Source organism: Schistocerca serialis, chromosome 1 (assembly GCF_023864345.2).
Source record: "Schistocerca serialis cubense isolate TAMUIC-IGC-003099 chromosome 1, iqSchSeri2.2, whole genome shotgun sequence".
Classification (NCBI taxonomy): domain Eukaryota; kingdom Metazoa; phylum Arthropoda; class Insecta; order Orthoptera; family Acrididae; genus Schistocerca; species Schistocerca serialis.
The window spans coordinates 491,010,876-491,023,178 of record NC_064638.1 but is presented as its reverse complement, the minus strand read 5'-3'; the positions used below and the strand labels follow the sequence as shown (position 1 = coordinate 491,023,178).

The window sequence follows — 12,303 nt, the reverse complement described above, 5'->3', positions numbered from 1 at the left end:
CAACTCTGGGTCACACGCAATTGAGGTCAGGCCAACTAGTGCAAACGTCAGATCTCCTATAGCAAAGGCCAGGTCGCCTGCAGATGAGGCTGGGATACCTACAGCAGATGGCAACACGCTGGCAGCAGAGGAAACCTTATCTGCAGCGGCGGGGAAGACCTCTACAGAGGCGGAGGAAATCTCAACGAGGGCGGTGCTCACCCAACTGCCAGCAGGAGACACTCCGTTGGCGGTGGGGGGATCCTTCATTGGAAGCAGAGAAAAAATAGTTCGATATCAGATAGCAGCAGTAGTGGGATACCCTTTTTCTGACAACTGTTGACTCAGCCACACCAGTTACTACTGTGGAGAGCGATACACTCCACCAAAAAAGACCTGCAAGGTGCAGGAAACCTGTGGTGCTCAAGCATTTTTGGTACCCTACTTCTAAATAATTATTTTAATTCTTATTAAATTCTACTAGATGGAACGACTTTCTTAAAATTCATTGACTGCCTGCAGGACTGTAACTCACGTCGCAGTGTTTTTTTCTGTTTTTTCTCTGCTCATCATGGCCGGTCTGTTTAAGTTTAGTATTGAGCTCGCTGAGATTGTATTAACAAAGTCAAAGATAATAATTTGTACTCGGACTCGGATGTCATTTGAGAAGTAAAGGAAACCATCCCGATTGTGTTTCTGCTCAATTGGCGGTATGTTTATATTTTGTGTTCTGCGGTACATAGGATATAGGTGTTTTTTTTCCCCTATACGAAAAGCTTTCTGTCCTCTTCAGATGGTGGAAGAAAATGGTAACGTTGTTGGAAAACCATCCACAGAAGTGCCAAGGAAAAGTAAATGTTTCGTTTGCGATGTGATTATTTCTGATGGCGGTGTATGGTTAATGGAATTACTGTCTGTCAACGCTAATCTCCTGGAAAACATTGGCAGTCTCATGGGCGACGGTGCTTTTGTTATTGTATCATGGAATGACATTGTGTGCAACGCATGCTCTTTGTTGCTGAAGTATTTTACAAAGTTAGAAAGAGATCTTATGATTTTGAAAAAAGTTTTGCGCTATTACCTTAAGGTTAAGTACCGCTTAGAAGACGATGGGTTCCACACGAATACTACGATTAGCCGGCAAGATATTGACTATATTGCTGAATGCTCATCCCAGGTAAATAGATTTTGATTCTTTCAACCTTACCCATTTGCAACCTGTAATGTACTGACATAAGTTTAAGTAAGTACTTAAAAATAAGAGAATAAATGAAAGTAGTCATTTTTATCCTAATAAATGAATAAATTTATATTTTCATCTTCAAAATTGTAGTAAAAGTGCACCTTTTTTTCGTTACATAAGAAGAAGTACCACATTTTTCTTTTGAATGGATGTTTTTACCATGATGGTTTCCACTATCCTTGAACTGAGGGATGCCTTTTAACTCTAAGAATTCCTTTATTTTACAGAATGTTTGATCTATAAGGAATGCATTCAGTTTTCTTTTCAATGTGTGTTCATTTTTTATTTGCTTGTTTATTTGGATGAAAACCAAATTGGACACTTTTATAGCTGACTCACTAACTCCTTTGTGTACTGTCATGAGGGTTGCAGTGTATAGGTGGAAAATTTTCATCTGTCTTGTGCCATGATTCTGAATGCCACAATTCGTTTGAAAGAATTCCATGTTATTGGCTACATCTATGTGATTACTCTGCTATTCACAATTAAGTGCCTGGCAGAGGTTTCAATGAACCACCTTCAAGCTGTCTCTCTACCATTCCACTCTCTAACGGTGTGCGGGAAAAATGAGCACTTAAATTTTTTTGTGCAAGCCCCAATTTCTCTTATTTTATTGTGATGATCATTTCTCCCTGTGTAGGTGGGTGCCAACAGAATGTTTTTGAAATCAGAGGAGAAATCTGGTGATTGAAATTTCAGGAGAAGATTGCATCACAGCGAAAAATGCCTTTGTTTTCATGATTGCCACTGCAATTCACGTATCATGTCTGTGGCACTATCTCCCCTATTTCACAATAGTATATTATTAATATTTCGACCTTTTTTGATGTCATCCATCAGTCCCACCTGGTTTGGATCCCACACCGCACAGCATTACTCCAGAATAGGGTGGACAAGCGTAGTGTAAGCATTCTCTTTAGTAGATCTGTTGCACCTTCTAAGTGTACTGCCAATGAATCTCAGTCTCTGATTTGCTCTACCCACAACATTATCCGTGTTATTGTTCCAATTTAGGTTATTTGTAATTGTAATCCCTAAGTATTTAGTTGAATATACAGCCTTTAGATTTGTGCGACTTATTGCATAGTCGAAATTTAACAGATTTCCTTTAGTACTCCTGTAAATAACTTCACATTTTTCTTTATTCAGGGTCAGTTGCCACTTTTCACACCACAGAGATATTTAAATCATTTTGCAATTTGTTTTGGTCCTCTAATGACTTTACAAGATTGTAAATGACAGCATCATCGGCAAATAATCGAAGAGGACTACTCCGATTGTCTCCTATGTCATTAATATAGATCAGGAACAATAGATGGCCTATAACACTTCCTTGGGGAACGCCGATGTTACTTTGGTTTTGATCGATGACTTTCCGTCTATTACTACGAACTGTGACCTTTCTGACAGCAAATCGTGAATCCAGTCGCACAACTGAGGCGATATTCCATAGGCACGCAGCTTGGTTAGAAGACGGTTGTGGGGAATGGTGTCAAAAGCCTTCTGGAAATGTAAAAATATGGAATCAATTTGACGTCCCCTGTCGATAGCACTCATTACCTCATGAGTATAAAGAGCTACTTGTGTTTCACAAGAACGATGTTTCCTGAATCCGTGCTGACTATGTGCCAATAAATCATTTTCTTCGAGATAATTCATAATGTTCGAACACAGTGTATGTTCCAAAACACTGTTGCAAATCGACATTGGTGATATGGACCTGTAATTCAGCGGATTACTCCTGTTTCCCTTTTTGGGTATTGGTGTGACTTGAGCAATTTTCCAGTCTTTAGGTATGGAACTTTCTGTGAGTGAGTGGTTGTATATAATTGCTAAATATGGAGCTATAACATCAGCATACTGTGAAAGGCATCATCTGTGAGTATATGTATACAGACTTGTAATAATAAATATGCTGAGACACTTAAAGAGATATTGCAGGATGTTCTGTTAGATACTCCCTATATTAATCTTAATTCTTATTTTTGAAGTTTGAAAACTTTTTCTACTCCTGCAACATTTTCCCCAAAGATTATAGCACAGGAGATTACATAACTAAAAGTTTCAAAATAAGGCATTCAGCATTGTTTCTCTGTTAGTAGACTAAGAAATGACTCAGTGCAAAGCAAGCTGAATTAAGTTTCCTGAGCTGCTGATCAGTTTGCTCATACCAGCATTACTGATTGAGACTATCCAGATGCCTAAGAATTTTGTGTTTGTGATTTCATTAATTTTTCGATTTTTAATATCCATTTCAGGGAAAGGAAGTCTTTTATTTGTTACCTGAAACGGTATTGTTCTAATTTTTGAAAGATTTGCTGTGAGCAATTTGTATACATATCTGGTTAGTGATTGGGCTGCATCCTGCGGTCCGAAGTTGGGCCCTTTGATCATTGTATCACCAGCAAACATTACTACTTTTGCAGTGTTTAATTGTAATCATTAGGTCATTAATGCAAATCAAGAACATTAGAGGCACCAGGATCAAACTCTGGGGGTCTAAGTTTGCTGTTAAACCTGCCTGCATTAAGAGAGGTCTTTGTATCCTGTTGTGTAACAAAGGTTCATTAATGCTAACAATTCAATTAGGCTATTGTTGTTTAGTTTAGTTTTGTATTTATGTTGGCATTTGTTGTTCACAAAGTTGAGCTAAGTTTACATTACATGATGGGACAATTAAAAAATATCAAGGGACGTACAGTGCACGTAATTGCTGATTGCAAATCCTAACACCACATCAAGATAATTGCCAACAAATAAAATTATTTATTAGTGTTAAGGGTAGTACAAATAAAAAATGTACATATCCGTAGAAATTACAAATAAAAAAATCCACGTCTGTACTTTACAAGCCGCCTTACATGTCATTTTGAATGCAGAATGAGTCTTCAAACAACAGAATTGCTAGTTGCATTGATAAGTACAGTTTTCTTTTTGAAAGTGGATTTGCTGATAGTTAACAAGTGAGAAGCCTGTGCAGGACATATTTTGTGTGTGTAAGGCACTGTAAGTCTTGTTTCAAGTAGGAACTGTTGAAACCTGAGTCATTGTCATGCTGCCTTGTACAGTTCCCACCTCAGTTATGATCCTTTTTATCTGACTCTGCTGAAATCCCAAGAAATTTGATTTTTAGTGACGAACTCTACACCTACATCTATACTCTGCAAATCACTGTGAGGTGCATGGCAGAGAGTATGTTCCATTGTACCAGTTACTGGGGTTCCTTCCAGTCCCACTCACAAATTGAGCATGGGAAGAATGATTGTTTCAATGTCTCTGTGGGTGCAGTAACTAAATCTTATCCTTACAGTCGCTATGTGTGCAATACGTGGGAGATTGTAGTATATTCCTAGAGTCATCATCTGAAACCAACTCTTGAAATTCTGTTAATAGGTTTTCACTGTTAATAGACTTACGTCTATCTTCAAAGAGTCTTCCAGTTCAGTTCCTTTGCAGTATCTCTGTGACTCTCAAAATTTTGCATTTTTGAACATTTGAAGCAAGTTGCTAGTCTTCGCTCCACTGTGAAATCTTATCATGATCGAACTGAATATTTATGCAGCTACTTTTGGATAGTACTTCATTAGTAGACCCAGAAGAAGGCCACTGCAATCATGGCCGAAATGTTGTTTTTTTTTTTCCAGCAGCAGTAGTTTCATGCATTATGACGCATTACAATACCCAGAAAACTTTCATGTCAACTGACTCTGGCCACAGAAGCCTATGCGATTATACTTATTATAGATAACTGCAAAAAGCCTGATCTTACTATTGATATTGTCTGTCAGGTCATTAATGTACAACCTGAACAAAAAGGGTCCAGCACACTTCCCTGGGGCATGCCAAAGTTATTTCTACATCTGATGATGACTCTCCATGCAAGGTAACATGCTGTGTCCTCCCTACCAGAAAGTCCTCAGCCCAGTCACAAATTTCACTTGATACCCCATATGATTGTACTTTTGACATTAAGCATAGGAGTGGTACTGAGTCGTATGTAATATGCATCTACCTGGTTGGCTTGATCCAAAGCTTTCAGTATGTCATGTGAGAAAAGTGCAAGATGGGTTTCACCTGATTGATGTTTTTGAATTCCATGCTGGTTGGCATTGAGTAGGTCATTCTGTTCAGGATGCCGTATTTTGTTAGCACTCAGAATATGTTCTAAGATTCTACAATAAATCAATGTCAAGGATATTGGATGGTAACTTTATGGATCACTTCTACAACCCTTCTTGTAGAAGGGTGTGAACTGTGCCATTTGCCAAGAACTGGGCATGGTTTTTTGTTCAAGGGATCTATGGTACATTGTGGTTAGAAGAGGGGTTAACTCAGCTGCAGATTCAGTATAGAATCTGACAGGGATTCCATTGGGGCCTGTAGCTTTGTTCGGTTTTAACAATTTCAGCTGTTTCTCAACACCACTAACACTAATATTTATTTATTTCATTCATCTTGTCAGTATTAAATTGGGGTAATTCACAGGTGTTTTCCTTCCTAAAGGAACATTGGAAAACAGAGTTAAGCATTTCAGCTTTTGCATTGCTACCCTAAATTTCAATTCCTGTTTAATTCGCTGAGGGCTAGACACTATCTATGGTGCCACTAAAAGCCATTACATTTGACGGGAATTTCTTTGGGTTTAGTGAATAATCACACAATAATATTCTGCTACGGTAGTCATTGGAAGCATCATGCATTGTTCTCTTGACAGTCTAATGCGTTTCATTCAGCATCTATCTACCTACAGCCCTACGCTTTGATTTACACTTATTATGCAGTAATCTCTGTTTCTTTAAAAGTTTCTTTACAATGACTGCATACTGTGGAGTGACCCTCCCAATGTGAACTGTTCTACTGGGGCTGACCACTGTGGCCGAGCGGTTCTAGGCGCTTCAGTCCAGAACCGTGCACCTGCCACGGTCACAGGTTCGAATCCTGCCTCGGGCATGGATGTGTGTGACGTCCTTAGGTTAGTTAGGTTAGAGTAGTTCTAAGTCTAGGGGACTGATGACCTCAGATGTTAAGTCCCTTAGTGCTTAGAGCCAATTTTGTTCTACTGGGTACATATCTATCCAGTGCATGATCAGCTATTCTTTTAAACTTGAGCTACAGTTTGTCTACAGTCATTGTTCCCACAATCATGTCATGGTCACTGATACCAGTTTTGATGTAGACATCCTCAAAGAGGTCAAGTCTGTCTATGGCCATTAGGTCTAATATATTTCCATCACGAGTGGTGTTCCTTTCTATCTGTTCTACATAGTTTTCAGGAAAGGCATGCAGTAATGTTTCACATGATGTCCTATCATGCCTGCCACTAATAACACTGTAACTGATTGTTGGATGATTGAAGTCTCCATCAATGATTATGGTGTGATTGTGGACCTTGCATACAAGTGAAATGAGGTTTTCTCTAAAGTTTTCGGTTACATCGGGAGATGAGTCTGGTGGGCATTAGAAACATCCAACTACACTCCTGGAAATTGAAATAAGAACACCGTGAATTCATTGTCCCAGGAAGGGGAAACTTTATTGACACATTCCTGGGGTCAGATACATCACATGATCACACTGACAGAACCACAGGCAACAGAACATGCACAATGTCGGCACTAGTACAGTGTATATCCACCTTTCGCAGCAATGCAGGCTGCTATTCTCCCATGGAGACGATCGTAGAGATGCTGGATGTAGTCCTGTGGAATGGCTTGCCATGCCATTTCCACCTGGCGCCTCAGTTGGACCAGCGTTCGTGCTGGACGTGCAGACCGCGTGAGACGACGCTTCATCCAGTCCCAAACATGCTCAATGGGGGACAGATCCAGAGATCTTGCTGGCCAGGGTAGTTGACTTACACCTTCTAGAGCACGTTGGGTGGCACGGGATACATGCGGACGTGCATTGTCCTGTTGGAACAGCAAGTTCCCTTGCCGGTCTAGGAATGGTAGAACGATGGGTTCGATGACGGTTTGGATGTACCGTGCACTATTCAGTGTCCCCTCGACGATCACCAGTGGTGTACGGCCAGTGTAGGAGATCGCTCCCCACACCATGATGCCGGGTGTTGGCACTTGGCACCAAGGCAGAAGCGACTCTCATCGCTGAAGACGACACGTCTCCATTCGTCCCTCCATTCTCGCCTGTCGCGACACCACTGGAGGCGGGCTGCACGATGTTGGGGCGTGAGCGGAAGACGGCCTAACGGTGTGCGGGACCGTAGCCCAGCTTCATGGAGACGGTTGCGAATGGTCCTCGCCGATACCCCAGGAGCAACAGTGTCCCTAATTTGCTGGGAAGTGGCGGTGCGCTCCCCTACGGCACTGCGTAGGATCCTACGGTCTTGGCGTGCATCCGTGCGTCGGTGCGGTCCGGTCCCAGGTCGACGGGCACGTGCACCTTCCGCCGACCACTGGCGACAACATCGATGTACTGTGGAGACCTCACGCCCCACGTGTTGAGCAATTCGGCGGTACGTCCACCCGGCCTCCCGCATGCCCACTATACGCCCTCGCTCAAAGTCCGTCAACTGCACATACGGTTCACGTCCACGCTGTCGCGGTATGCTACCAGTGTTAAAGACTGCGATGGAGCTCCGTATGCCACGGCAAACTGGCTGACACTGACGGCGGCGGTGCACAAATGCTGCGCAGCTAGCGCCATTCGACGGCCAACACCGCGGTTCCTGGTGTGTCCGCTGTGCCGTGCGTGTGATCATTGCTTGTACAGCCCTCTCGCAGTGTCCAGAGCAAGTATGGTGGGTCTGACTCACCGGTGTCATTGTGTTCTTTTTTCCATTTCCAGGAGTGTATTATTTTTATGCTAACCCCTGATACGGAGTTGTGCCCAAATAATTACACATGCAGCTTCAATTTCTATGTCAGTGGATTTGAGTTTCTTCTCTATTGCGACAAATACACCACCTGCAAACCGGTATGGCAGACATATGAAGCAGCAGTTGGAGTTTTCGATGTTTGCAGTTCAAATAAATAATGTTTTATCTTTGAAAAACTGGTTTTATTTATCAAAATTATTTTGTAGATGGATGAGCACTAGATTTTGTCTGATTGTTATGAGATTACATCCATAATCACTTTTCAAAGCCAGGATAAGAAGCATTCATCTGATATAATATTTGGTTGTTAGTTGACAAAGCAGTATTGAGTGCTTCAGTTGATCCTTTGGTGTATCACTTATTTTCGTGAAAACTCTGGCACTCAGTTTTCAATTTGGTTAAATTTGATACTGTAGTGTATGTGCTGACTGTTTCACAAAAAAGCATTTGTTTCACTAATTTCCAAATTTTTTTGAGGTGTGTAACATGTAGACTGTTCACACATGAGTGTTAACAAAATTAATAGGTTAGAAATTTACTCATTTGTGGAAAATAACACTCACAACTCAGAAAGATTGAAATTAAATGTTTATAACTGCACCCTGTGTATGGTATTGCCATTACACATCAGTGTGCATATCAGTTGTTGCCCTGTGTTTTATGCTGTTGCCAAAAGGTTTGGTTCTCACTTGTAAGCACCTGGTAGGTCTTATGTGTCTCATCAAAGGAATGATATCCATGGCAATTAGATAACCTGGACATGCATGTATTGTGTCAACTCCTTAACTAACATAAGGAAAACATAATGAAGCTGACTGGTGGGAAAAAGCGCATTATTTGGAAACTGAAATATCATCACTGTTTTAGTAAGTCCTAGAAATTTAATTCGTGAGGAAAATTGATCTAAAAATATAAAGGTCAGTTGATGAAAGAAAATTACTTAGGGTAAGGTGTCCTAAAGCAGATACACTTAAAATTTTCGAAACAGTTGTACACTCGATCTCTTCATAAGAAAGCCTGACTCATCAAAGATGCTCTGTTATTTACGCTGCCGTTATTTAGGAATATTCAGTCATAATTTTTTTTTTTTTTTCAATATAAACTTCAAAACTTCAAAAAAAATTTTTTTTTAATACAAGCAGCAATTTTGTTTGAAAATAAAATTGGACCCAGTTCTAAAACATTTGCCACATTTATAAAAATATTGAGTTGGTATCTACTAACTCTGTTATGTACACAGAAAACAGTGCTCTGAATGTTGGATTATTCTTTATTGTCATGTTTGTTATATGAAGGTAATTATTAAACAATCAGTATAATCCTTAAATATTGTATGTCCTTTTCCAAAATATGATACAGATGATGCCTAAAAGTGATACTCTAAATATTTTATTGTCCATACCAGATGTGTGCTGCTGATGACAATAATGCAGCAGCAGTAGTTGTGCTGTATTTCTAGCTGTTGTTGGGGACGGCTCATTTACCTGGTGCATTTTCTTCAAATGAAGGTCATAGTTCCTTGACAACATCAATCTTTTCAAGCTACTTCAGTCATTCCTGTGATACTGTAAAAGAAAGGCTTAGAAAGGCTTTTACTTTTGGGTGGTCACCCTGGTAATTTAGATCCCACAGTATTTGAAGAAGCAAAGACAAAAAAGTTGCAGTCATGAAACTGCCACCATACACAGCTGACCAGGTGCAACCTTTAGATATTTGTCGTTTTAAGTCATTGAATGTTTAAGGTAACAAAATATTGATTCGGTAGCAAAGAAACTGATTACACTGTCTAAATTGGAATGTGTGGGTGTTGTCTGCATAGTTCAGCCAGATACTCTGAAGCCTAAAAACGTGATTTCAGGCTTCAAGAAAAGTGTAGTGTTCATCCAAGTCACAGTGTTTCTGAATGTGATGCCATGTAGCCTTGCAGTGATTGAGGAGTTGAAGCTAATGGTTCTGGAAGAAGTAGTGTAACCTCTGTTGGCAGCAGTGAATCTTCAGCAACTTTTGAGAATTTACTCTTTGAAAAATAAATCAATAAATAAGTGACAAACCTATGACCAAACTTAGTCAGATAGATCCAGTGTCACAGATAAAAATCTCAGAGTACTACAGTAATCTCATGGTAGAAAAAGAAAAACTTCTGACTAAAAAGGAGTAGGCAGGAAGCTGATTCCATGTCTCTTTTGAAGAGTGATGGTAGCCTGTACAATGCTGATTACTTTGAAGAATCCTTTCTGGAGCCTACTGTAATGACTGATACAGCACATATGGGTGGAGGAGATTGTAATATCCTGGCTAAATTTCAAGGAGAAAAGACAGATTGGTACAGCTGCAGATATGTATGCACCATAGTGGAAAATGACCTAGAAATTATTTTTGTGAAGTCTGTGGACAAGGGTTTGTCAAAAAAGGAATCTGCTTTACGTTTAATGGTTCTGCTGACATTGATGGGGAAATAAACGGGGAGGGAGGTGACACCATTTTGTGTATCCTTATTTTTTTATTCAAGTCAATATATTAAGTATAATAGTAAATAGTTCCTTCCCATTATTTGTTGACTTTTTTAAGAATAGGAAAAAGAAATAAAGAATTTTTTCAGTTGAAACTATATGGTTTCAGAGACTTTTCCAAGTCTCAAACATCTATGATGTATATATGCAGACCAAAGTGACAAATGAAAATAAGTGCATAAGCTGGGATTCAAATGTGGATCTCATGCTCACTGGGCAGATGTGCTAACCACTGTCATCCTGCTGTAACAGCTTTGCACAACTGCATGGACTGCCCAGTAGTCCCACAATGATAGGATGATGTATTTAGCAGGAGACCTGGGTTCAAATCCTGTCCTTAGTACAAATTTTCATTTGTCGGTTCAGTCTATGTTTATACATCAAAGAAATTTATGTAGTTCTCTCTGGCGTCCCTTTCGTGCCCTAAACATCCTAAAAATATCCACCACAGAATACTCCCAGTTACACATATGTCTCATTTTCTCAGTTCTGTATCTGATTTTAAGATCTCAATACTCCATCTTCTATGTACATAAGAGTATCAGTGTGTACCGTCAACCAGAGGAATTCTGACCCTCTGGGGATAACTATGACCCCAAGGTCAGTTTCACCCTTTTCTTTCCATTTCAGGATAAACTTGTATATCTTCTTGAAAATAAAAATTATTGTACAATACAAAGGAGTTTGTTGATTTGAATTCGCACACTTTAAAATAAAATTTAAAAAATACTATGGTTCAAAAAAAATTTTTAAGTAAGCCCTAGATATCTGCGTATAAATTGAATTGGGAAATCTTTCTTGGCCCAGAAGAAGTGGTTAATCCTATCACCATCAGGTTCTTATATGTTCAAATCCTCACATTTTTATGAAGTTGTCTGATCTTGTCAACCGTACAATAATTTTAACAATTAAAAATTCACCTTTCTTTAAAGGAGGGTGACACTGGTCAGCTAACTTTTTCCCCCTCAAGATAACATTGGCCGCCTAAACATTATCACCAAATTTCCATTAATCCAAGTGTATTTGCCCAAGTATGGCAGAAAACAAAAGTATAATTTATGATCATTGTTTACAAAATTAAGAATGGGGCAACAATGACTTTAAATTCATAGTTAAACAGTTTCTTTTGTTACAGTTTTTCTAGTTATTGCAATAGTTTTAGATTGAGATTGATGTTTCATTTTAACTGTAAAGAATGGACATAATAGGCTATAGTTCCATATACAGTGAAGTTAAAGAATAAAGTGTCAGTTTGCATACATAAAGTAAAGCCATAACTAAATTAAAAATTGAATTGCAGTGCCTTGAACTTATCAGTGGTCTCCAGGCACAAGACGGTACCTAGAGGTGGATAAGAAAACATTGGAAGAAGTGATCTTGTTAATTAAAAATAGTCAAGAGACTTGGTATATCAGAAAACCCCAGTGAAAACCAGTTCAGGAAAAGTAGAACAATTAAGGTAGGAAATAAAAATGCACTAATATCTGCAAAAGAACACATATTAGCAGACTCTGTTGCTGCTACTGACGACAGGGTTTTCCGCTACATATTACAGGTATTAAAGTTAACATTCTTAGGCCTACTCAGACAGCTGACTGTGTGCGGCGTGCACACGAGTTTTTTTAGGTTAGGCGACTCTCCATCCATTCCAGATAACAACAGCTGTATGAAGCCCAGAAGTATCAGTGTAAATATGAAAGAAACGTCTCCCCCGTGTGAGAGTTTTAAAATCCTAA

The 12,303-nt window shown here is 39.5% G+C and overlaps 1 protein-coding gene across 1 annotated transcript in view; it reads left to right on the top strand.

The window, feature by feature from the left end:
* The first annotated feature begins 653 nt into the window (after nt 1-653).
* LOC126473926 (zinc finger protein 235-like) overlaps nt 654-12,303 on the top strand; it is a 41,344-nt gene continuing 29,694 nt past the window's right edge. The window contains exons 1-2 of the mRNA XM_050101288.1: nt 654-689; nt 773-1,156. Coding sequence (XP_049957245.1) covers nt 773-1,156 — 384 coding nt within the window. The 5' untranslated portion in view covers nt 654-689. The remainder of the gene's footprint in view (nt 690-772; nt 1,157-12,303) is intronic.